Raw genomic sequence first — 27,744 nt, 5'->3', positions numbered from 1 at the left:
ATCGGAGAGAAGAATAAACGAAAAAAAAAGAAACAAAAGAGAAAGTACACAGAAATTTATTACATCTCACTCGCTAGAGTCTGCAACTCAAAAGTGGACCGTCAAACTCCGGCAGCTTGGCTTCTGCATCTGCTCCTCTTTTGGTACATGCGAAGCACACAAAAAGAGAAATGCTCAAGGCAAGGAAAAGACAGCAGTGGCTGAAGCTGAACAACAAACCCAAAAAGAAGGAGGAGGAGGTTACCGCAGAGTCAGTTTGTCTGGATTGGAAATCTCGTACGCGTAAGAAAAGGAGGAGGAGGACGCATCTCTGCGAACGCGCGCTCCCGAGAATATCGAATAAACCCTTATATTTCCTTAGGAAAGGAGCAGCAGCAGTGGTAGTTGATAGTAATACTATAAGCCAGAATCGTGCCCTTTTGCTGGTGGGTGTGCGCGTAAAAGGCGAGTGAAATATTCAGTTTACTCGAGGTAGAGAAAGGCGATGGCAGAGGCAAAACTGCTGTTGCTGCTGTCGGGAGGCGTGATTTGTCGTCGAAAATTGTTGTTGCAGCTCCTGCTTTGCGATACACCATGTAATTTTACATTTTAAAGTGTAATTTGTTTTCGTTTCGATGCAGAGAGGGAGCTCTTGATGATTTAGCGTTTAAATAATTCACGTGAGTCCAGAATGTTAAAACAACATTGTATGGAAGATTCAATTACTTTCGAGATATAAAGAGATACATTGCTCCTTCATTATGAGAATAAGATTAATGCTCGTAAGATCATGGTAATTGGGTCCAAAATATTTATGTATTCCTATTGATTCGTATCGACAAAAAAAAATAAATAACAAAAACCGTATAAAAAAGTATTGTGATCTGTAGAGGTATAGTGGAACAAAATGGAGCTTGTTCGTAAAAAAAAGTAATAAAACCGCCGGAGGGCGGATGTAATTAAAATTTTAAAGGGGCGAGGAGAAGTCCCCAGTTAGTAGGGCAGCAATTGCATCGAGGCAGCTGGGCTTTGGAAAGACTCGAGAACGAGAGGCAGTAAAAATCAACGAATGTGTTCAACATCTGACAAATCAATGGTCCGCTACAATTTCGACGTTAAGGACAAGTCTTTGTGTTGTACCCGATACCCCCATAACAGGGATATTTCCTTTCTTTATCTCTCTTTTTCTCTACCCTTAGCTAAGACACCTATGGCAAACCAGTGTGCGTGGACCATCTGTCCAAAATGAAAAAAAGAAGGGACCACGCGTGCCCGTAGGGTGCTACCTTCGTCACGTGGACAAACCCAAGGCAAGAACTAACGCAAGCGAGCATGCATAGGTGCTTTTGGATGTGCGACGTGGGTTGGCAATATTCTATCTGCCATATCACGCGCTATTCCCGACTGCTGACACGGGCACGGAAACTACCCCCTCCTCTGCTTACGCACACATGTCACGCACGCGGGAGATGTAACCCTCCTTGGAGTCAGCAATAGCTCAAGGAACAGGACTTGTGGTTATCCGTATTTCACACATCAAACACGCTATTGGAAAAAAAATCTGATTCAGAAAAGGTACTTGCTACCGATGTAGAGACAAGGGTGTGACGTTAAATTAAAAAAACATAATATATTTACGCATAAATAAAAATGAGAATTTTGTGGAAAGTGAAAGGGAGAGAAAACTTCAGTAACTTAAACGCATTACGTTTGCGTATGATGTATATAAAAGTACTTTTTTGATAGAGGTAAAGTCATTTTATTGATAGACTGAGTCTGCGTGAGTATGGTTTTTGATTACGTAATCACCATCTCTGACACCATGTACCCGTGAAACCCGTGAAAGTAAAAAAAAATTGAATTTTCTTGCACCGTATCTTTATGACAGAGGACGGAATCTTTTGATGCGTCGATATGTCTCTTCGAATGAAGAGATCACAAAGTCCGAGGCCATCATACTCTACGTTACAGTCTATGGATCTCGAAAGACTGCGAGACAATAAAAAAAGATCAAGAGAGAAAAGTAGACGTAACTGGTGTACAGATACTGCGTGTACGTATGGCGGAGAGAAAGGACGAGAGTCCAGCTGCGACGTAATGTGCTCTTAATCTTCGAGCTCGTATCGATGCAGATAAGCATTCAAGGTTGCGCGTATGTAAGTAGACCAGAACACCCCGCAGTGTGGCACGCGTTACTCTCATTCACCGGGAGGAGACGAAGAAAAAGCCCGCACTCACGCACGTGCGTGTACATGTTAATTTTTTTTTTTTTTTTTTTTTTTTTTTTTTACACAAGCATATATGCACGTTGTACTTGGTAAGTCCACGTATTTTGTAACTATATACTTACAGTGTGAACGCTTGAAGTGCTTGTGTACGTGCACGTAGGTACATGCACATGGAGTGGAGACGGAATTGTGTACGAGCACTTGTGCGAAGTGCCAGTACTTTTCTCTTATTTCAAATTCCTCTCTCTCTCTCTCTTTTGAACGTACGAGCTCTAGAGCTCTCTTTCTCCCTCTGTCGGTCTAGCCGGCTCCCGCCCGGGGCAACATTCAATTTCTCCGGTTGTATTTCTATGCCATCTCTCGCTACTCGTTCATTCTTTCTTATATTCCAACGTAAGTATTGTTTTACTTTTACCGCTAGCAGCAGAAAAATATACTCTCTGCTCCATGGTCTCTAAGTTTCTGCAGCTGTTGATGCAAATCTCGGGCGCGCGTACGAATAATACTCTCCGTCTTCACGCTGCACCATTGTCTCTACTGATTGCTGCGACTGAACCTCCTCGGGCTTGACTTTTACACTTATCTCTCGCTTCTGCTCATCTCTACGGTGGATTAATGAAAAAAAAGAACAGAAAAAAATGCATGCAGAGGAGAAAAGGAAAATAGAAAGATCCGTGAACATATGGCATGGATAAGTGACTTTTCTTCCAGCGAGTCCTGCCTCCTCCTCATCTCTCGTTTCACCATATTTTCCGCCTCTGTATATTCATACAGTGAGATCTGCTGCTCTTCCTGTCACTCTGACCTTTTTGTGTTTTATGTGTCTTCGAACGTAGGAGAGTGAGTCCTGATGCTGGAAGAGATATTAGTTTTTTTTTTTCCTTTTTTTTTATCAAATAGTGCAGTAAAGTTTATGTTGCTACTGACGCTCGAGGTGCAGGAGGTACAGGTAAAAATCAGCTGGAATACAGAAGAGACTTTATACGCCTACGTTGTACGGCAGGTGCACTACGTGCTTTCAGCGAGAAACGAGTTGAGAAAAAATAGTAAAATAATTAATCACACAAGAGATATTTTATCAATGTATCGACACAAAAAAGAGCTTTAGTGTGGTGAAAGAGGAGAAAAAAGACCAGGGCAAAGTCTAAGCGAAGAAACCCTCAACAAGTCGGATTACAAAAAGAGCCACGCACTAAGGCGACTCCGCAACTTCGATGAAAAATCTACGAAAGTAGAAAAAAGGGGTTGAAAGAAAAAGCACATCCTAGGCGTTAACCTCGAGCTTACAGGCGGGCAAAAAGTCTTTGACGGGCAAGTTCGAAAGGCCACGACAAAAAAAAAGGTGAGCGAGAAACTCGGAGGAGCAAAATCACTCTCAAGTGCTGGAAAGGTATAAAATAAAAGAAAATAGAAAGGTGAGCGTACAGGCGAGCTTTAGCGCATGCTAAAGCCGCCCCTTCTCTTTCTCTCTCTCTCTTTCGGTTTATTGCTCTCTCTGTTAATCAATAATCTATTTTTACTACTCAAGCAGATATTGGTATTAGGAATTTTTCTTTGGTTGGTACAGCTGTGCAAAACAGATGGTTTTTAATGCACTGAAGTCAATAGCACTAGTAATTTGTATAGCCAACAGCACATCGGCAGGGTCAATAATAATATTCTTGAGCACGCAGTGGTGGTTAGGCAGGAGATTGTATACCTTTCGTTAGTGGATCAATCTCATGATGGCCTGATCATTAAATACTTGACTGATCGCAGCATGTCAATCTTATTGCTCTATAAGGACATTTCATCAGAGCATTGTATTTACATTGCGACTCCTTATCGGTTACCTTGCGTAAGCAGCTCGTTGAAAGTCTTATCTTTGCACATTATATTTTTCAGTGGTTTTAGTTTCGTCATACTTAAATTATGGTAGACGAATAGATAGCTGGAACTTTGTTTTCGTTCTAGAAATCTCGTTTCACGTTTGGTTGTTTTTGTGTTTTTGTTTGTCAGAATGAATTAAACTGCAATAAATCCTTCACCCATATGAGTTCTATCATACGTGCGAATTCAATGACATTTACATATCCACATATTTTTTCACCTTAATATATTATAGATGTGGTAGGATGAAGGTTATCACGAGTATACGAAAACTACTTAATTACATTAGCTCGATCAAAGAGCTACGTATTTACCTGTACTCATACATACACTACACTTTAATAACACGCACGTGCGCTTCACCTGATATATGGGTAGTCAATTAATTAGCAGCTCGTTCCCGTAATCCCTTTCCTTCCCTCTTATCTCTTGGTTCATGTAAACAAAACCCTAGCAAATAATACGAAGCATTCTCGACTATATGTTAAACTTAAAGTCCGATATGTGTTTTTTTTCCAAGCTTCCTTTTTGTAATGGTCTTAAGTACATCTATACCAGCTCACCCTCTTTACTGAGATAAAAAAAATGTTAATCAGTCAGCATTTAGCTTATAATGGTGCAATAAGACTGAGTCCACGAAGAAAAAGGGAATGAATACATATACAAAGGGACAAGTGATGGTATCACCACAGCAGATCTATCCATTATAATGGATACCAGTATACTAGTGTTGGTCGATGACTCCGTGTGCTCGTATGCTGGACATGTACTTTGTACCTATGCGTACCATTTACCTTGGCTAAACAAATGTATGATTTATACATATCACTCTCAGTAGTATGTGAAGCTATTTGACATGTTGGCTCTTCGCTTTGCTGCGATTTTACAATTTTTATTACTTGGGTTGGTTCTGTTTGTCATCATGCCAATGACTTTTTTTGGTCCTAGAATCTTATTTACTGATTTCAATGAAGTTAAAGTGACATTATAATCTAGTAACAAAAGCAAAAACCTTTAAATTACATAGCCTTTATATTTTGGTTACCAGGTTATAAGTGCTTTAGTATGTCTGATGCAGATATTATTATATCGTAATATTCTAATTATTTTGTCTTACAATGTCTACTTCATATATTTCGTCTTTTGGATACACCACGCGTTAGACTAGCCAGTGTTAGTGCTAAAGAATGCCAGGGTGATCGCCATGTGCAAATGGGATTGTACTTACATATTTAATGGGTGTATTTGGTTGGTGTTGAAGCAAACAGACGAAAAGTTAGTAATATAGAAAAATGGACTAATAGAAGAGGACTTAAGTCGTAGTTTAAACTTTGTAAACAGTTCATGAATCTAGAGATACACAAGGTAACCTGACAGTATATTTGTTGATTCTCCCTCTACTATCCATCTCTTGTCTTAGAGGCTCAACTACGACCTCACAGTACGAACTATGCACGCACGCAAACATCTGAACAGTTCGATATCTACTTGGCATTCCAGTGGGCTTCTAGATGTCACTACAGACGACTGCTTCCTTGTGACGTCAATCATTGGGAATTGCCAGACAGAAGAAAACTAAGAGCTAGAGCCTATACGAATGCGTAAGAGCATTTCTTTTTCTCTCGAGTGCATCATTGATTTTCTAAGGGATATCTAGAGGCATATTACTTATGAGGTTCTTAGCAAATTAATTCAAAATTCAAGAGTCTTTTTGCACACCCAAGAATAGATTGGAATTGAATAGTTTCTAATATCGTAGTATGTTTCAATAAATGAATATGGATACCATTAAACTATACACATTTATCTGATCTAGACGTGGTTGATTATCAAAACGTTTCTTACGCACATAGTAGTACTAGTTAAATAAAATTGATATATCGTGAAAGAATTACCGTTTTAGATGTTTTCGATGTAAAATATCGTATCATAAATGTCTTTTGAGTAACAAATTTAGTGAACATGAAAGTCCAAAATACGATAGCGTTACTCACTGGAAACAAATGTAATGCCAATCATTATTATAAATGTTATGAAAAATAACAGATAGTTAATAAAAAATTAAAGTAAATGTTGAAATATCAATGTATTTCGTAAAACCCGAGCAAGTCGTGGAATTATAAACCATTTCAGAAGCAATTCCTTTTCACCAAACGATTATCACAAAGTGTAACTGCCAACGCAACGTGTTCGGTGAACCGATATTAGCGGGACCAATAAACGCGAGAACAAGAGAGAAAAAACACACGTGTGCACACAATTTAAAATTGCTCTCACCTTAATTAAAAACGAACATGCCATCAGACTGTGTGGAAAAAAGAGAAGAGCAACAGAAAACTTACGCTCCAGTTGGAAAAATTAATTTGGTAAACCAAAAAGAAAAAATATTGCTGAGTCAGTTTCCAATAAGAATAATTTGAAACACTATAAAGTGATATGGTTAAGCAAAAAATGTGCGATCCAATGTTTGCAGGAAAAATAAAAAAGACAAGAATTAGAGGAAAGAAGGAGACCTTCACATTATGTCACTATAACTGAGCTTGCCTTCAGTAACGTATTTTTTGTTACAGCTACGTTGGCAACTTTCGATTACGCTGAAAGCAATAAAAATTTAACAATATTTTAATGAAATCGTACGTTATGTTCTTAATTGCTCAAATAAGAACTGGTGACTAAGAATACAGGAGAAAACAGCCCTACGTGTATATAGGGCCCCCATATGAACAAGTGGACATTATTATTTGTTCCATATATAACTCCAAAAACTTGCCTCATCTGCTTTACTAAGAGCTAAGCATAAAGTGTTACTGACACTCGATTTTGGAGAGCTTAATCACCTGACCTGCTGTGAGAGCAGTCACACAAAGCGCTTGGGGGCAAATGCAGCCATTTGTACTGCAAATATCATGTTTTCCATACAAAAATCAGCCAAGTTGTCAATTAGTCGGACAAGTCTTAATTTTCTTTGACTCAATTGTATTAATCTTACGTGGAAACACATTGTAGTATGAGACGTGCTGTTGTTACCTTAAAATGATGCATATAGCTAAAAGCATGGGGACAAGTGCTGCATGAAATACTGCCAATATGTCTATCCATATGGAGAACCTACAGCAGGGTAACTCTTTTTTTTTATGTGCCGGTACTAATTTCTACCTTTAGTCCGTTGTAGTACACGTGGAGTCTGCTTTCACGGTCATGTAGCGTGTTTGATGATAATTGAGGCGTATACACAGCCTGTTGTGCGCAGCTTGCACAGGAGGAATTCCTCTCCACTGATCCACTCTTCTTTATCTTTCTCTCTCTCTTTCTTGGTTTGCAGTGTATATTTTACATTCTGCAGCTCTACTCTTCTGTAGAGCAGTCACGCGCAAATTAATCGCTCACGATCATGGCCGTGGTTTTTATACTGGAGTGCAGCAAAGTGTAGATAGTTAGAGAGATACACCATTGTGGGTACATATACCATACTCTGTGCTCTCTTTCGAGATGGAAAGAAAGGAGGAGAAGGAGCCTCTAAACCATCTCCCATCAATCTTGTCACTGAAGCTCATGGTATAGGAATTTCGTGAGATTGTAAACTTTGAAGTGCACGAGAGAATACAGAGCAGGGAAAAGATCTTAAACCTTTGTGCTTTGGATGATGATGTAAGTCTAGAATTGTAGTGTTTCTCAATTTTTCTTTTTTTTTTCTTATTCATTACTAAAACTATTTTTATACATTATATTTATTTATTAGACTCGGAGTATCTTATGTATACGGCCTTGATACGTGCAGCATATAATAATATGTAGTACGTAGCACAAAAATAAGGTTAAGAGTTCAAATTCCCCCCCTGGCCGTGGTGAAAGTGGATAATAAGAACTAATATAACTCGTTCCGAAGTGCCATATTTTCAACCATTTTTTAAGTAAAATTATGTTTAATTATTTTACTGTTACACTAGCTAGAAGTGTTCATAATAAGCTCGATAATAAGCGCAGCATACTTTCGAGCATACTTCTATAAGTAAAGATATGTCATTACAACTATTTCACGCATCCGTTCAATTAGCCAGCATATTAATTTTTTTAAAGCTTATGCTGTTGTTTTTGTAACAGTACATCTTCAAGGAGACAAACAATTTTTTTTAATCAGTTTATATTCGCATGACACAGTCAAAGTGCCTGTTGAGTCTGCCAGCAGTACTAGTCGGGGTGTAAAATTTCTTTGGTGATCATCTGGTGATGTCCAGGGCATGTGGTCAAATGGTATGTGGATGAGCATGAGTACTTCACAGTCTTCAACAAGTGGTCTGAAGGAATTAAGAGTTTTTTCTGCTACTATGGATTTTTTAAACAGGTGATTCATTAATTTTGTCCAGAAAGGACGAAGGGATAGATGACCAATTCTACCTGCTCCAAACATTGTGGTGTCAGTTTTGTTTAAAGACATTATGTACTTGGAACATAAATCTTTTACTTGCCAATAGAGATGTGAAGTAAATCACAATTGATGTAGATGGAGACGTAGTTACTGGTGCAGACTCCCCTGGTCGTCCAAGAGGCCAGCCTTGTTTAGATAGGACAAGAAAAGCTATTTCCTTAAGGTCGAGAGTAGTAAGAAAAAATTTCACAATGTCTTTATTCGATGTCGAAAAAAAAGAGAAAAAATCTGGACAAAATCCGTAATTCCATATGATGAGTCGGAAAAATTGAGGATAAGCAGAAGAAACCAATCACAAAATCTTACTCTTCTCAAAACAGCTAGCTTGTTTTTTCGTTTCGTCTTTTAGAATTCGTCTTTTCATACTAAATACACGTGCAGCCACTGTATGCAACTTTTGGCAATTTTTAACGCGAAATAAATGTCGGAAGGAAAAGAGAAAGCCGAGGACTCTTATCTTCAATTAATTTCTTTTTTTTTTCTTTTTCTTACGACCAAAAACGCGTAAACAGAGAGTACTTCTTTTTAAAAAGCTAAAAACAGGAATGGCGGTGAGGATAAAAAAGAGTTTCAAGAATCGCTGAGAAGGAAATAAGAGGAGCTAAGACTCCACAGCACGACGACGAAGAGGCCAAGTCACTGGAGCGGATAGCTGCAGCCATAAAAAAAGGCCGCTTGGTTTTGCGTCCCGCCGGATCTCGTGCCAAAAACATCGCCGTCGCCAGCCTCGTCTTTCAGATGAAATTGTTTTCTTCGATATTTGCTCAAATAATTCAACGCAGCGAAAGTAGCTATATCGTGGCCAAAGTTTGCACAAACTGTTTTGCTACAGTTTTTTTACAGAAAATTTTTTTCAGATGAAAATTAAAAACTTTCGCCAGAAATTAATAACAAGAAAGTAAGTACGTCGTTACGCGAGGATAGTAACCGGCTAAGTACAACGACGAGGACGACAAAAACTCTTGTTTTTCGTTAGCGTCGGCTCAAGTTTGCCGTAAGCCCTGCCCCAGCGAATTGATTGCATTTTTCCAAGATCATTAGACCGAAGCATCCCTCGACTTATTACAACAATAATCTCGTAATGAGAAAAAGTTGTTGGCAAAGAATGCGCCCGTCGAGCCGAAAGATTTTTTTTTTCCTCCCGGAGAAACTTGCGCGCCCCGCGTGGGAGTAAGACTATAAAAGTCAGGGGACACTCGCCTCAATGTACAGCGTAATCCTGCATACAAGTGTATTGTATACGTAACGGACCTATAGCTCCGCGCAGAAGCTGAATAATAGAGGAGGCTTGCAAAAACTGTTGGCCAGTCCCTCCCCTTGGCTGTGCCAAACGCGAAAAAACTTCCTCTTATTAAGTAGATTTTCTACTCCTTAACTTTTTTTCGTGTTCTTTTTCTTTGTCCAAGTAGATGTGACGCTTCTCGCGGAGTTTCTTGGCACAGATTTTAGCATATTTGCCTTGCAGAGAAATGATACAATTGCGAGTACAATGTACAGAGTGTGACATCGGCTCTTGAGACTCGAAGCTTTTTGCTTCTCGTTGGTTAAGTACTTTTTACTCGTCGGAGGTGCGGTGAGGAGGAACAGGAACAGCTCGTTAAAAACATTCGTATTTTTCAGCTTCCACGCCGTATACATGGCCAATTTACATACTTTCGACGTCTTGGAGCGAACCGAAGGACACACGGCTTCTGGTAATTTTACCGTACTTTGCGAAATCTATCTTTGATGAATTACGAGTCTCGTGCTGCAGCGAGAAGTTGGACAGTTACACACCCCACTTCTTGTCCCCTTCAAATGAAAAATGATCAAAGCTATCTCTTTTAATTTGAAATAGTAAAAATTTTACTATTTGCGCAAGTGAGCAAGGTTTTTACTGGAAAAATATACCGACAAATTAGGATCGTTCATTCGCCCCCAGTCGGTATAAATTTTAACTTTAAATATTTATCAACCATCCAACGAACGGTTTTCATCCAAATGAAGATAATTGTACAACTCACATACACATTTATTATTTTGAGTGATGGGAATAATGAAAAAGTAAGTTATAAATATACAACTATGAAATAGTGAAATTGCCTGTTTCACTATTGCCTGAAATTTTGCAGCCATACGAGAGAAAATTTATCAACGTGCAATGCAAGCTCGCGAGTGCAGATGATGCACGGTAAATGATGATGCATCTAGTATTATGAATAGAGGGTGTTGGTCCCGAGACATTAAGCCATTCACACCTCGTCACGGTTGAATTTTTTACAGTTGGCCCAAAAACTATGAACCAAAAGAAGATCAAACGTTTAGATGCAGGTTCATACGGAAAAGTTGTCACAATGGTCGACAGTACGTATAGCACTTGGAGTGCACCGGTCACGCGAGGGCGTTGAGACAGACGGTACAGAGAGGCGACCCGTGTGCATGTATACCGCGAGTGCTGAATTTCTCTCGCAAAACAAACACAAAAGTTTACAGCAAGCGACGTTAAAGTAGACGGCGACAAACAGCGAAACAAAAAAAAGCTCGACCAGCAGAAGACAACGAGTCGGCGCTTTTCCATTCAGCTCGAACAGAGGACGTGCATGTACGTATACACCGAGTGCAAACACGTGTGTGCACAACAGCCCCGTCACAGCGGACAATACTGCTTTTAAAATCCCGAGACAGAAGGGGGTGGGGGGCAATTGCAATCGCGCCTTCTAATTAACGAATGGTAGGGCCCGCTGCCATACGTACACTGTTAATTGCGAGGGCGGGCGCTTTTGTATCGGACGCTAGTCTATACATAGGTATATACGTAGGGACCATAGTTGGTCAACTGATTGCCTCGACACCGCGATCAGGCGTTCCTCGTACTTTTGCGGTGATCGCGCTTTAGGTAGCGCCCAGCCGTTCTCGCTCTCCGTACTTGTGTATACGTACTCTTTTTCGGGCGTCACGCGTAATGTACTTTCCGATTCTATTGCCCCACTTGTTCCGCTGTAACTGCCCGTATATATTTATATGCTGACCATTTTCGTGTTGTGCTGGGGTATATAGGTGAGCAGTGAACATGTGCGACGACGAGGCTTGCTGTTGCAGCTGGAAACTATACGTACTTGTAATTTTATCACGCAACTCGGGAGCGTGGTTGTCGTCGCTCGCGTGCGAATGGCAGATGGACGGAGCCGTTGCAGCTGGCAGGAAGGTGAGAATGACCGGCACGAGGGTGTCCTTCTTTTTTTCCCACGTGACATAACTACTTTACGTTTTCTGGCTTTGAGATAGCTCCCAAAACAACGTTTAATCTGTTTCACCCACTGGCGTTGGCTTTTATCGTTTTTCTCCATTCACACACAACAACAATTACAGAGGATTACGTACACGTTATATTCGCAAGTATAAAAACTGTCTCTTGTGGATGAGCTTATGGACCATGTATGCTAGCCTATCTGTAAATTTTCTTCATTCAAGATTACTATCCGTACTTTGTTGAAGATTTACTTGGACTCTTGCATTTTTCTCTACACGAGGGATCTTATGTTTAGAAAAAATCAACACACAATCATCGACTAGCTCAATAAAGCCCTAAAACTGTGAGAGACACTTGCGGAGCATATGTACATGCTTTTCACGGTTGACTAATTGCAAGAAAAGTTTGGAAAATAATCGCACTTGTCGTCATAAACCAAAGAGTCAGAAGATAATTTTAAAAGATTCCAGCCGAATTTTAGCTAGCCGTGAAAATCCATATGTTCTTGCAGAAAACCAAAAAGACGTGCCGAGAGACCAAAACCTTTCTCTCTCTCTTACAGCTGTTCCGACACATTGCTGATTCGCTCGCTTGTCTTTCCCCTCTGGGAAATGAAACGCTCTCGCCAGAGAAGCTAGAGGGGAGGGGTTGACTCGCCAAGCGTCCCACGACCACTCCGACGAGACGGTGATAAATCGGGCGAGAAAGAATTATGTGCCCCGGATTATGAGAGGAAAAGCCTGTCGGGATCGTGACACCAAATCTTTTTCCCTGCATTACGAAACCGCAAAAACTAGCCAGTCGTGAGCCAATCAAAAGCATTTCTTGTAATGTGAAAGGCATACGAATTAAAATTCGAGCTTCTTTCTGCTCGAAATTGAAAAACCTAATGGCATGCATACAAAGGTATTAGATCATCTGTATTTATTAGTTTCTTATAATTGGCCTTGCAATCACAAAAGCACTAGTGAGAAAAGCATAGATGCAAGTGGATAGATATACGTATTTGAAGGACAATGCTGTAAGCTGACGCGCACGTATAATGATGCAGAATGTAAATCAAAACGAGGGCTCGAGAGGCTGTTTATTATGCATGATGCGCGAGAGGATACCATAAATGTAATGAGTTATTCAATGTGTGGAAGTATAAGGGATACAGGTAATCTGATACTCGCACACTCGTTGTCGTACTTTACTGTGACGATAATGGATATAACCATTGTTAGATCCTCTTCGTTTTTTTTCTTTCGTACGTAATACATTGGCATTATGTACAGCGTAGATACTGTGATGCTGTGATGTTGTGCCAAAGTACCATGGATCTGAAGCATCTTAAGACAAGATAAACCATGTGAAACGGTTATGTGACAAAATCAGAGCACACCCACACAAAAGGGGTTATCAAGCTGATTAGACGATGTCTATAGACATTACTTGTAAACATTTGTTAGAATTATTGTATAGTCAATCTTTTAGCGTCCTCAGGTTAACTTTGTTTTTGATTTTCAAAACAGTTTTTATTGTGTCATCTAGTATTGACAATGAAAAATTCATATTCGAATTCATCTAACTCTCGTAAGCCATACATGTACTATATGTATGTCTTAGACGCTTATATATTCTGTAGTCTAGTGTGCAACGTTTTTAATTTCACATAGTATCCGCATCTAGTAACAGTAATACAGCAATATTTTTATCCCACGACAAAACATGTGAAAGAGAGAGAAATTCTGACGCCTATTTTATCGTGTGGATTGGAAGCTTATGTCGTTGCTGCTTTCAGTTTCTACAGCTCAAAAGATTAGAGCTTTGCCAGTAGGAATAGGATGGATTTTAATGCAAAGTTTGATTAAGTTCTCAGGAGTATCTTGTTATACTTACTGATGGGTGAAGCAGAAAGTTTGAAAGAATAATTGATGGGTATCTTATTTTCCAATCGCGTGACTGTCCAGTAGCTTATAGCAGTGGTAAAAAACTTAAACTCACAGCACCCTTACAGATGTGTACAAGTTTATTGGCATGTGCCATGAACTTGTATCGAAAACGTTAATAGAGACACGGAAATATTTTTCAAGAGTAAGTACATGAAGTATGAAAACATTTCTGGAAAAAAAAAATAAAATCAATTATTTGCTGAGCAACTTAACCTGATAATGCCCAAGTACTACACCCCCCCTCTGTGTGCCTTATGTTAATTTTAATGACTTAATATAAAAGATGAAAATTTTGCCTCAATTAGGTGTCATTTAACTTGTCATTTTCTCTTTTTTTGTCACGCAACTGAGCACGCTGAACAAAAATTAAAGATATGACAAAGAAGAAGAAGATGAAGAGATACCATCTAACACATTTTTAATTTGTCTAAAGAAAAGCTTAACTGAAAATTTATCTTGTCTCGTTGTTTGCTAGCTGAACAATTTTTACTATTCTTATTATTGATGATGAATGATTATTATTTTTTTTTGTTGGCCACTGCGAGAATGAAAATCAAAGACATCCATGCCATACCTAGACGACGTCAAAAGTCAACAGAAAAGTACGCCGACGATCGTGACCAGCAAATTTTACCCCAAAAAATTGTATTTCGCTGAACAAGTACTTCTATACTTGGGTACGCACGGATGCGTGTGGTTTGCTGAACGTTTTGGATCGTGTGCTCCGTCGGTTTCGCACGAGCGCCTCGTGTTTTTGATAAAGTCACCACTGTCGTGTTATGACGGCAAAAGTGGGTACATGTGGGAAGCAGAGAAGGTGAAATTGGATAAGAAGCCAAGCAAAAGAGAGAGGGTGTGGTATCGCCCTCGGCCAAATGGAAGCTTTTTGAATCCCAGGTATACAATTTTTTTCCATCGCCATCGAGTTCTTTTTTAACTTGACCTCATCGCAGCCTAGTAAAGTTATACTTTGTCAAAAAATCATCAAGTCTTTGGATTTTTAAGATTAGAAAGTTTCATCTACAAAAAATGTTACGTACAGCAATAAAATAGTTGTAATGTATGACACATCCAGACAACTTAATTGTGTGTGGTGTCTTTTTTTTCTTCTTGGCGGTGCAAGCATAAAAAATTTGCTTCTACACTCCACACGTGCTAGCTGCGATCTCGTTTTTCGTGCACTTCTCTGATTTCGCTTTTCGTGTCTGCAAGACAGCGGGGTAGCTGCGGCGACTTTACTTCTTTCAATCATGGGAGTGCGGTGCGATAGAGAGGAGACAAGTACAACGTAATTGAGAATTAATCTTGTGGTTGGTTGTCCGAGCTACAGTACCACTGGCGGCAGTTGCCTGGCAATTTTACGATGAGGCATCCAGCAGGGCTCGATTAGATTAAGGGCTTGATTGAATTAATTGTTTTATGGTAGAACCATCGTTGATTTTCACATGGGAAATCCTTAAAATAAAAACGATATGTGTTTGTGATTAGCTTAATTACACGTGTATGGGTTAAAATCGAAGGATGGGCTTGAGTAATTTCCAGTCGATTAATTTATAACTATATTATTTCAGAAATAGATATATCATCATTTATCATTTGAAATGTAGACAGTAAAAAACACCTGATATGTTATCGGTTTTTTTTTTTTTTTTTTCAATGTAATAAAACTGAATAACTCGATTAATTTTCAACTCCAACAGAAAAAAAAAGTAACCAACAAGCTCTCAACGGTCTTAATTAAATTGTCTTTCTTTATATTACACTCTTGCCAAAAATCATAGCTCTTAACAAAAACAGACAACGCTTAACGTTAAAACTTCTGTCGATTTTTATGTTTTGTCTTCAAAAAAAATGTCTCGTGGGACTAGCGCACACACTGTTTCAGAGATTACCTACTCCAGTTTTCCATTTATTTTTTCTAATCAGTATGAAACAAAAATTTCCTTATTGCAATGACGTATATTTCTATTTTTACACCTAAAAATATGAACTCCTTAAATAATAAAATTATGAAATCATGTGAATAAGCAGTAATGAAAGTCATTCGTTTAATCTAAAGCCATTATCTGTACTCTAATGGGTCCGTTTGTTTCAATATTCACACCGGCTTCGGGATGCATCCAAAGAACCTTTTTTCCCCCTTTTGCTTTGACCAGCCGTATAACCTAATGATGCGCGCAAAGTTCGCTTCAATTAGTGAACGAGCTTTCGTGTGTCTGGATTTGCACGTGCAATCTCTCTCTCCCTCCCTACAGAGTTGGCGTACGCAAAAGAGTGCAAAAACGTGTAATGCAAAGGGGATTTATGTTTTAAAAAATCATGAATCTCACACTTTGTTCAAGGTAGTCGCGACAAAGGTGAAGTTTTTAAAATACATCTAAAACATTTAATATTTGTTGATGCCATGTATTATGTTTAATGAAGCACAATAACTTGTACACACCTTGCACACAACATTATATAATTAAACTTTCAAAAATTTCATTATCATACAGACACTAATAAAATCCATTAATATTTGATCCATGCACATTATACTTGACTGCAATACTTGGTACTTAGTAAATGTATTTTTATGCTTCGTAACGGGACAACATGGGATTATGTACAACTGTCTCGTGCTACTTGAAGCGAGAGTGAGTTCATCAAGAAGACATTTGTTTTAATGACAGACTGGACTGGCGGTATTGGTAGCAGTGCCATTGGTACGTTAAAATAGATCAATTGCAAAAGATGGTACAGAATCGAGTGTGTTGACCTGAGCAGAGAATCCTTGCAGAAGCGCCAGAGTGAGAAAAGCCAGAGGTGCCTAAGCCTATGTACTCGTTTTCTCTCTGCAAGAGAAGGGGAGTTAATTGAAGAAGTAGTGGGAGAAACTCTGATTCACAGAGGAGGAGGAGGAGGAGGCTTGCAGAAAAATCAATCCAATTTATAGTGCGCGTGCCTCGGCATAATCAGCCCCCACAGATGTAAATAGTTGGACTAGACTTAATGAAAGGAAGGGAGAGTGATTGACCGAGCGAAAAGCCGAGCTTGCGTGTGTACATGTACAAGTACGTATGTAGACATGTGCGCGAGAAATTTTATGTTACTTGTAGCTTTTGCATTCTTATAATGCTTATAAGCTGTAGCTGATTCCTGGCATATTTAGTAGCATTGCAAAAATAATAATCATGGATGTTTTAAATAATTTTTTTTTCTTTGCAGTCTTCTAACAAATCTATCTATTCGGACTATTTTTGTTTAAGCCCTGAATTTCTTTACAAGTAAAATTCTTTTATTTCTTCCTTGATCCATATTTCTTTTATTGCTCCTTTGTAACAGAACAACAAAGTTAATATTGCGCTGCTAGTGCTTAAAAAGAGCCACTTGTGAAATTAATGAGACACAGAAAATATTTCTAAGATTTAGAGACATGAAGGAAAAAAACAGCTTTAAACGAATTGTCGTATCTGGATTTTTTGCAGCATTGACATCAAAAGTTTATAACTGAATCTACAAAATACGACAATTTTTTTTCATTAAAGACCAGATGGGTAAGCACGCTTTGTGCAGATACCACTCAATAAAAATTACACAACAGCATCAGTCATGTTTTTCAACATTCATATGACATCGTCATTGTCCTGTCATCGCAAATATATTTCCGGACACCACTTCATAAATTCCAATAAAGGGGTCCCCTAACTAAACCTCATTAAAGGAATCTCCTCGAATTGATTGTCGTTTCTCGCCCTCCCAACAATTAAACCCCGTTATTGAAGATGAAAGATATTCCAAGAAATATAAAGTCTCGAGAGAGAAGACGAAGGAGAAGTGCGAAAGGAGCGAGAGAGAGAGAGAGGGTTAACTTGAAAGAAGAAAGAGGAGGTCAGTAGAGTCAAATTAGTAATAAAGAACGCTAAAGGAAGATTGAACGTTTCCTTTGCTGCTGCCCTCAGGGAAGGAGCGTTAGCTGCGAGAAAGGTCATGACTTTTTATCCTAACTGGCAATTAGTGATGGGTAAGCACAAATTAATCAACCTGTCACAATGTGACTGTTTATAAAGGGATCACTCTTTGTTTTCACTGTACAGAAAAGAATTCTTCAAGTCAGCGAATAAAAGCAATAATTAGGTGAAGTTCGCAATTTCAGACATGAAAAAAGTATCATGTCGTGCTAGTTTTATTTTTCACTTGAGGGAAACAAAACGAAAAAGAAGAAAAAAGATTCTTAATTCCTTTTATGAAGATAATTTATGATAATAAGGAAGTCGGTGCAGCATCATCAGTCGTAATAGTAGGGGTATGAGCAACAAGCCTTTTTTTAGGAATGTCTTGTCTTTGGAAAACTGTTTCGCTCTTTGTTGACAGTTGTATTGATATTGTGAATTTAAAATTTAAGAATAAGTTAATGAGTTCACAGCTTCGTTTGAGTTATACTCATGTAAGGTTTATTCGTACTACAGAGTAATTACAATTACGCTTTCTCTTCAGTGGATGAATTAATCGATCTCATAATTTTTTGATAATTACTACTTTTTGTGTAAAAAAAATTTGACTCGAGTGTACGAATATAGCCATCACGAAACTTCAGTACCAAATAAACCACTGTTTTATCCCCATATGTTCACATCATCAAGATAAATCACGTTGCACGACCCATTTAGTCTGTGTGTTCTGTGATTAAGCACAATCAGCGCACATGAAAAGTCGATTGATCAGGTCCCAGTCAGCTTCAACCGCAGCAGCGCGATTAAACACACATGGCAGAGTTCGTTAATTAACCATCAGCCATTAGAGTCGATGATCCGTTCGACATATCGTTAAAGCGAAACAATACGCCAACAAATTACATACGTCGGTGGCAGGGCGAATCGGTGGAGAGAGCTTGCGCGTTCTGAGCTCTGCAGAGCTTTACTGTGTTTGCTATGCCAAACTAAAACGTCCAAACGATATGTAAGACGTATATGAATTCGAGCGTATCGTATTTATGTGCAAGATCTCGACGAGCGTAGTATATGACCGTAATATTATTTTTGGAAAACATAATATTTTCTTGGGCACTTTCAATCGATAGGTTTCGTCTCAGCTTACGTTTTTAGAAAATATATTTATATTACAACCTCGTGTATTATTGTTCTCTTAAGCATGATCAGATTACAATGTTGACTGAAAGAGGAATTAAGGGTGACAAATTCATTTACACCGATTTTGCACTCCATTTCAGAATTCTTAGCCAGTCTTGGTGAGAGTGTGATGAATGTTGTGTTGCTGTATTGGACTTGGTTAAATAAAAATAATTTAAAAAAATTGTACCTTATTTTAGTTTAAATGAACACCGCATCTGTCCATCAAAAACAATATTCAAAGTGAATAGTATTACATAAATAAAATAAACTATCCACAAGTTCAGGACATAAAAATACAAAAAATATGAACTTATAGTATTGTTAAATGAACATAAAGATACGATAACATGTTTGACTAAAACAGAAAGAGATTTTACATCGCAAACTAAAAAGTGGAGATGAATTTATATGGAAGTTATAAAAATTTTCAACTGCAGTAGAAAAAAAAACAATGTGAAGTAAACCAGGTTAAAGTGATACAATAATAAATGTCGAAGGTGATATTGGGCATATGTTAAATGGAATAATATTAGATGCAAGTAAGTATGAAAAAAAAAAAAAACATTTATTGAACTCAGCTGGTCAATATTTAATTAAACAACCGAAACTGTTATGATACCTCAAAGTTATTGTGTAAAATAAATTACGTGTTTTGCAAACTATTGTACGACATTACAACACTGCAAAACCAAAAAAATTTTTAAGCTGCAGGTATATTTGTCATGACAAATAACTCAGAGATGTTTTGTCTCTATCTTTACAATAATTAGTTTATTTTTCTAGTTGATGTTTTAATTCAGACAAGAGAAATAATGTAACTAAAAGAAGAAAACAAAAATCGGCTACAAGCTTATTGGTATGTACTTTTAAAAACAATAGTATTACATATGAAACTTATCGCAGGCTGCGTTTTCAGTAAAAGCTCACAAACTGCTATTCACATGGCTTTACTTCGTGTATTCTTATAAAAAATCTATTTCGCAATAGCAATTTTGCCATCATCACTACAACAATAAAAAAAAAAAAAAGATTTTAGGTTACGCATCGAGGGGAACTTAGCGTTCGTAACAACATCAGCTTGTCTCTTCCTTCCTCCCTTTCTACGTGAATGGTCACTGACCTATAAATATGCATTGGAATTCGCTGCTCCGTGGAGACGCTCGTCGATCCGAAAAGAGAGGTAGAAGTATACACGCGCGTTCGACAAGGTCGGAAGCAGTGGAAAAGAAGAGAAAAAGCGAAAGGGAATGAAGGAGGAAGGAGAAGTTGCAGCTGAGCTGATACGGTGGGGGGAGAATTCACGGCTAAGGCTACGTTATTTTTATAGTCAGAGCGGCACGACGCGCGTGGCACTGATTTCAACGCACGAGGGCAACGGAGATAAAGACGCACTGGGAAAACCTTTCACTCGGTTTGGTGCCGCTCTGTCTGAACGTGGCTTAAGTCTTGGAGCAAACTAGTGTTTTCTAGCGCTGTACTCTGATCTTCCCCTTTTTGCTTCTTCTACTCATCTGGCATTCCATCTCACTTTGATCAAAGTTGGACAGTGAGCAATCGTCTCCTCTACGTCTTTTTCAAGGGATGGATTTATGATATGATTCGACTCGCTCAACCGCGAGGATTGCACTCGGCCGAGGGAGAAAATCTGATTCACACTTAAATTATCCTGAGCGAGTCACGTAATGACTTTTTACTTCTTCATCTGCTAGTACATACTTGGTTTATGTGTGGGGTGCTGTTGCAGTGATAATCGATGAAAATTACTTTTTTTTCATCCTATGCATAAATAAATATACAAATAATGGGCAAAAAAACATCTCGAAAATTTATGAACCTTAACACTGTGTGATCAACAATATTTGTAGATTACAAATCAATCTTACGCAAATTGACCGTATATTACGGTTTTTACTTCAACAGATGAGTATAAGTCATTTGTGATGCAGTGTAACACAAGATTTATTGAATAATTTTCACCATAGGATAGTACCAGAAATATTTTTGCTCTATAATAGTTTATGGTGTACATATGGTTTTTCTGAAATTTTGCTCGACACTATGAGAACAAACTTCCAAATTCTTCTTTTTTCCCTATGCACGTAAAAAGGAACAGAACCATAAATTCCGTCATCGTGGTTGCAAGTGAGCATAAAAGCTTAGAGTCGACCAGTTGTGGCGGTATAAAGGTACGACAGAAAAGAATCGGTTGAAGGGAAAAAGGAGCACACAGACGTTAAGATCTACCGTAGTTGTGTGGTATAAGAAAAAAGGGGGGACAATGTCATCGTGATATCTTGGCCAAAGCCAAACTCATGGGTTCTGATAATGACAAGCTGGGCCGCAATATTGTCTTGTTTTTTGTTCACCAAGCAAACAAAGAGATGCTGTTTGCCGCTATGCAAACAGACAAAGAGTTAAAGAAAAGGCAAGAAAGACATCTTATGTGGGAATAGCAGCAGAAGAGGGTGTGTGATATATTGTTTGTGTGTATGTGTGTATGTGTTTGTGCTTACGTACAGCTGTAGTACAGACAAAGATAGTATCTGCCGTCTTCTAGGTTTAGGTTTATTGTATTTATCATCTTGGATGCGTTATTGAATTTACTTGAGATCGATATCTCGAGTGTCCCCGTGTATCTACGTACACGTAGTGTATGACCAGGTGAATGTTGCGCATAAGATAAAAGTATGTGCAATTTCAAAGAGGGATACAGTTAAGTTAATGGATGAGGGGGTTTTGCTCATTGCAGCAATACAATTACAAGCAATTAGTTATGGCTTTGGGGGAAATATGGTGTAACGACTGCTTTAGTGTTTTATCTTGCATCATGTACTATTATTTAATGTAATCCCTATGTTTATTTATGTGGCTTGAAGGGTGTCCATGATAATATTCAAAGTCTGGAATTTCTCCTCAAATAGCTTCTCTCTCAACTGTAATAGTAGTTTTCGTATCATGGGTGCAAAGCAAAAAATCTCACCTGAAGGGAACTGGCAATCAGGGGTAAGGGAAAACCTCAGCGACTCCGGATTCAATTGGTGCAGGTATACAAAATTTAAAGACTTCAGTGACCTTAGTTTGTTGATTCCTTCACCTGAGCTACTTAGTGCATGTGGTGGTAGGAGCTTGATCATTGAAGATACTTTATTTTCACACCTACTACAAGTTTATTAAAAAAATTAATAAAGATTGAAGAAAATAGAACGAGAAAGTTTGAAATTTAAGAGTCAACGGATGAAATAATTTGCTAGACGCTGTATTCGCTTCTCAAAGTATGATGCTAATAATAACAACGTCTATAAAATACTATAAAATTAACCATAAGTTTCAATGATTGTAAATTCTACAATGAGAAAATTAGCATAAATTTATAATTCGTTAAAATAATAACACTAAATCCTAATGCCATGCAATTATTGTGTTGTTCTCATGCTTTTGGTTAGATTAAGCCTACTACGCTGTTTCAAGCACTGTTATAATCTGCAGCCACTATTCCATCTCTTCCTCCTCCTCCTCCTCCATTTTCACCGTATACGAATTCATACGCATCTCACGCTTACGGAATGCAGAAACTCACAACAAAGGTAAGCGTGTATACACACATCTCGAACGCAAATGATGATGGCACGCACTTCTTGTTCGCTCCTCTACTGTGCATACTATACCTACACTACAGCGCAATATATAGTAACTAAACACTCCAGCTAGTTCAGACAGTTACTTGCTCTCTCGCACCCACGAGCGATAAGAGGCTCTTGGAAAATTTCACAAACGCTACTGCCAAAAGGAGATCAGGACGGGGACAACCAAATCTGCGTAACCCTCAATCAGCTATACTAGTTGAATTTTAGGATAAGTTCCATTTCCTTACAGTGTTTCATCCTACCTTTTGCAAGAGGTGTACTTGTGTGTTCTCTGTTAAAGAGCTTGGATTGTAAGTCTAGAATACTGTATAATGTATATAGAACAAAGGTGCAAAGAGAAGAATTGGCATTTATTTTTTTCAATAAGTTCCCTCATGATTTAGGAAAATAAAGAGTAGAACTGAGAAGGGAGGATAATAATCAGACTAAATACAGCAGGAAATTGTGCTACGCTATCTGTGCGTGTTCATTCACCTGAATCAGTGCGTCTCATCGTCGATCATAGCAGTGCTCCGATTCTTATGATGAAATGTGGATACTTATACATAAATGGAATTTAAATTCAATTCAAAGGTGTGTGCGATGACATTATCTTCGTTTTGAATTATTTTAGTTTTTCACTTCCTCAGTTCAACAAGAAACCGTTTGTAGTGTTCTACTGCTTATATATAATTGTATTTTTTGTACTACAAAACACTGTATGATGAATGAAATACAAAATTATACCCCACATATCAATACTTGAGTGAAAACAATACATAGAACTATAAAACGCAAGCTTAATATAAGTGCAACTTGTCAAAACTTTATAACAAGAAAGAGTTTGATATGATTTACGACCTAGCTGCAGCCGCTACTGTGATATACCTAAGTATCTATAGGTACAACAGCATCATCCATCAATAGCTCGTGTGTTTCAACGTATATACCAAAGCATTTGGCTGGTAAGTATATTATTTAATCCATGTCATGTAACTGTCGTCGTCAAACTTTATAGTTTGTTTCTCTCTCGACCTAATGTTATCAAAAATGAAAGTAGAACATAAATCTCAAAATTCACATAGATTGATGATTATTGCCAAGACGAGAGGGAACTAGTTGGAACAAGTGAGAGAGTACAAGCTAGTGAGAGGACTTGTGTATATGTCCCTTACTTATTTTAAAATCTAATTTGTGCCCACAGACAAAAAACACAGCTAAACAGGTGAGAAAAAATGATTTTAGAATTGATGTACACAGCATCAACAAGCTCTCTCTTTCTCTTTCTTTCTGTGTATACCACTGGGTCTCGGCAATTGGCAGATTTGTTGTCTACCCATTTTGTATCAATTCGTGTCTAACTAGCGTCCTTTTATTCTCTGCAGCCCCTCCTTATTCTCTCGATTTTTTTCCTCCTACTTTTTGTGCTACCTGCAAACTTCCACTTTCGATTGTTCTCATTATTAACTGTCCCCGTACTTTCGCCCTCAACCCCATTATTTTCATTCTCTTCTTTTTACCATCGGAAAGAACTGTCTCTCTCTTTCTCTTTCTCTTACTGGCTTGTAGTCGTGTTTCACTTAGCCGTGTCAACTTTTTTCATTCACCTTTTATTTTGTAGCTCCTCTGTAATTCCTCAATTATTAATTCTCTGGGTGTTTCATTTCTTTCTTATTTTTATTTTCAAGCATACGTCTTCACCAAAACAATAACGACTTCTTGACGATTTAATTAGGTTTGATATTCTACTGTTCGATGGTTGTTGTAAGTTGTCGGATTCAATTAAAAAAGCTTCGATATCAAATGAAGGACTTGTTCTTTTAAATAATTGTCTAGAATCTGAATGAGATTTTTTCGCAGTAATGGTGTACATCATGTGTGTTGTAGGTAAAGTTGGTAAAAAAAAATCGTTACTTTCTAATGTAATATTTGCAATCTACAAAAGACAATTTATTGACGAGATCTCATGTTCTAGTATCAAATGTACCCTTGATAAAAATTACTTTAATTCTTAATAAGTATGGAGTAAAATGAAAAAGTTCTGACACAAGCATGCATAACAATTGAGTTATAATGAACCTGTAACTTTGTTTTGACAGGTATAAGATTAATTCGATTTTCTTGTAACTGCAAAACATATTTATATTCATATCTATGCAATAAAACACGTATGTATAGGTACTCACCGACAGAAGTGCACCACTCGCCCTGGAGGGAATTCCCGGTCAGCTGTATGACGGCCATGGAGATATCTCCGAGCATGAGGCAGGCGACGTGGTACGTCTGGCAGCGCCAGTGGAGAACGTGATGAGAGGCGGGCAACAACCAGCCGGCCGCCAACGTCGCGGCCAAGAATATTGCGCTTATTATGAAGCCAATCGGGTATAGGGTGAAACGTATGTCTCGCTTGGCTCTGTAACATAAGAAAAAACAAATGTGCATCAGTTTTTTGCTTTTCTTCTTCAACCATGTTAGTTGTGTTTGTAGCACGAGGTGCTAAACTTTTAACATTCACGATGTTTTTGCTGGTGTGCTTTTATAAGTACGTTACAGGGATCTAAATCTAAATAAGGAAATCAAATCGAGTTGCTCCTTTTATTTATAATGGAATAATTAAACTCGTTTGTTAAATATTGGTTCTGAGCCAGTTTAGGTTAAATTATGCATTAAAAAATATAATTGTGAAGTATAAATTTTTTATTAAACCTTTTTCCCACTGATATCAACTTGGTCAATAGACCACGTGATGAAACTTGATCACGAGTTGAAAGTATACTGGTTTTCAATCAAAGAAATACATCCAGATGTTTAAAAAGACCAACAAGTTTTATTACCTAGCCAAAAGGAAAGTTGAATGGTAGGAAAGAAAATATCGCTCATAGGTCGTGACATCGAATCATTAGTTGACTACTTAATTTTCTCTGAATCCAAAGTTCGTGATAGCAAGCGATAATCTAAAATGACGCTTCTTAAAAGTATTATCTTTTCCGCTGTTCAAAGGCTTTGGCTAAGATTTTTCTAGTTAAACTCCGCTTATTCTTCTTACGTATTTATAATTGTTATCACTTTATGGATTTATTTTCGTGTTTTTTTTTTTTTTTTATCTACTTAATTACGTTCGGGGGAGCCCACTGCGTTGTTTCGAAGGAGAGGATAAGAGGAAGGAAAATTTGAGCCTCCAGTTATTGTAGCCGTTGGTGAAAGCACCATGAGAAAGTGGATTTTCAAAGAGTAGTAGGAGCAGAAAGCTATAGGTGAAAGTGATACTCCCCTTCGATCCGCCAAGTGATGAGGCGTCTGATGCTGTGCTATGTTATACTTTACGATAGTTTGTGTATATATCATGTACCACTGGCGTGTGTTTTGGTATATTCCCTTCTCGGGAGTGTTGATTTCCCATAGTAATACTAATACGACCAGCACAGCTTCGTTGGGAAGGTGTGTACTGCTTTCTCAACATAAGGTGGCAACAGATCGTTTTAAAGATGTAAAAAACTTACAGTATTATTATATACCTATACCAAGAACATATATCTTGGTTGTTGTACAAGAATAATAGTTTCATTTTGTATCCAAAAAAATTAATTGGATTTATGGCTTATAAAATGGTAGGAAGTTTTAAAAACTTACGTAATGTTACGTTTTATGATTTGTTGTGGCTCAACAGAAATGCGATGACCAAAATTTTTAAAATGAAAAGGAATAACAAAGTACATACAAGATGTGGAAAGTCGGAAAAAAGTGAGTTAAGAAGTCTCTACTAGTTTAAAACAATCATATTTGAATTTAATCTTGATTGTGTTCCTGATTAATTTCGGATGTACATTGTTACCATAAATCATGGAATGGATACGTCTCAGTTCTGAGGACGTCTTAGTCTTTTTACCTATGCGACCCAGTATACAATTATCCAAGATCTTCATCAGAGACTCCAAGACATAGAAGTCTTCCAGGAGTTTCAAAATTAATAAATGTACACCACTCTCAGGAGTCTGTGATAACTGGGTTGACTTATTCGCTCAGGTATTTGCCTTACAACCATAGATTGGCAAATTTTAAAAGATTAAGTATTGTCAAAAATGTTAAGTTAGGAGAAATACTGCAATAGGGATATCAGTAATCCAAACTACTAAAGTTATTCCAAGCTCACTAAGAGTTTGAAGGGTTCTACAGGAATTTAATGAATTTATATATGAAAGACCAATCAAAGATAAGCTATTCTCCAGCAGACGTTATGTAGTGGCAAGGTTGTTTAAGATTTACTATAAAATTTAATCAAGTTTTATGTAAAAAAAGAAGAGCTAGTCTTTATTTCAGTGATCTAAAAATGTGTATCTACGTGACCATGGGAGTTTGAGTAAAATATCCATGATCCTCCTCATGTATTTCTTTCGGTTATTATTTCGAGGTATGGTGTGCTGGATTTTTCTCTTAAAGTAAACAGTATTTTTTAATTCTTTTGATAAACTACAGAAAGTGTAACCTCCTTGAGCGTTTATGCTCTCGTATATTTTGTTCTTAGTGCATACATTGTAAAAAATTTTTAGTCGTCAATCCATGAACGCACCTACATTCGAACATTCCAGTCATTTTTAAACTAACATTGCTGGTGTAAAGATCAACGCTACCAATACTTCTTGCATTGAAAATAAAGCGAGAAAGTAAGAAGGAAAAGGAGAGAGAACAAAAAGAAAAACGAGCTCACGTGTATCCGTGTGGATGGAACAAGTAGGTCAACCTGTATCATGATGTACGGCTTAAGGATATGCTTGTTGGTTTTACCCGTATAATTATGTGTATGATGTTTTTTTCAAACGTTTATTACTTTTTTATGTTTGACTCACGCAAAAAAAAATTACACATGTTGTGCAGCGCGCGATTGGCTTGCGTTTCGGTTCACAGTTGACGCTTACTACCAATATATTATATGAAAGAAGCCGGTGCATACGAAAGCTAACTCTTCGTTTTGTGCGATCCGATTTATTGTCACGCTTGTACTTACATATGTTAAGGACTTAAGGAATGGGCTTCGACGACGATATGTACGGTTTGGAATAAATGGATAGGGACGAAGATAGGGATGTATTATGTCATTAAAATTGTTGAAAATTACGTCGAGCCATTAATTATCCTTTCTTATGCGTGGATGGTAATGAAATATGATAAGATAATAAGTAAGTTTTACGAACTTTACATTGATTATATTGTGGTAACAAAAGGTAATGTGGTGAAATCTTTCGCCTAGAAGACATCATTCATTTTTCTATAAGATTGTGTATACTGAAACAATTTCTACTCACAATCATTTTAAAAGAAACGACAGATAGATTTATTACACATTTAAA

General features: G+C 37.7%; 1 protein-coding gene across 1 annotated transcript in view; it reads right to left on the bottom strand.

The window, feature by feature from the left end:
• LOC106635765 (putative G protein-coupled receptor Mth-like 1) overlaps positions 1 to 27,744 on the bottom strand; it is a 133,445-nt gene that overhangs the window by 97,746 nt on the left and 7,955 nt on the right. The window contains exon 3 of the mRNA XM_089593087.1: positions 24,586 to 24,812. Coding sequence (XP_089449213.1) covers positions 24,586 to 24,812 — 227 coding nt within the window. The remainder of the gene's footprint in view (positions 1 to 24,585; positions 24,813 to 27,744) is intronic.

The sequence above is a fragment of the Copidosoma floridanum genome, unplaced genomic scaffold, assembly GCF_036245765.1.
Source record: "Copidosoma floridanum isolate Cflo_tuat_1 unplaced genomic scaffold, Cflo_Japanese_pri ptg000019l, whole genome shotgun sequence".
Lineage (NCBI taxonomy): Eukaryota > Metazoa > Arthropoda > Insecta > Hymenoptera > Encyrtidae > Copidosoma > Copidosoma floridanum.
This window is presented reverse-complemented; position numbering and strand designations above follow the sequence as displayed.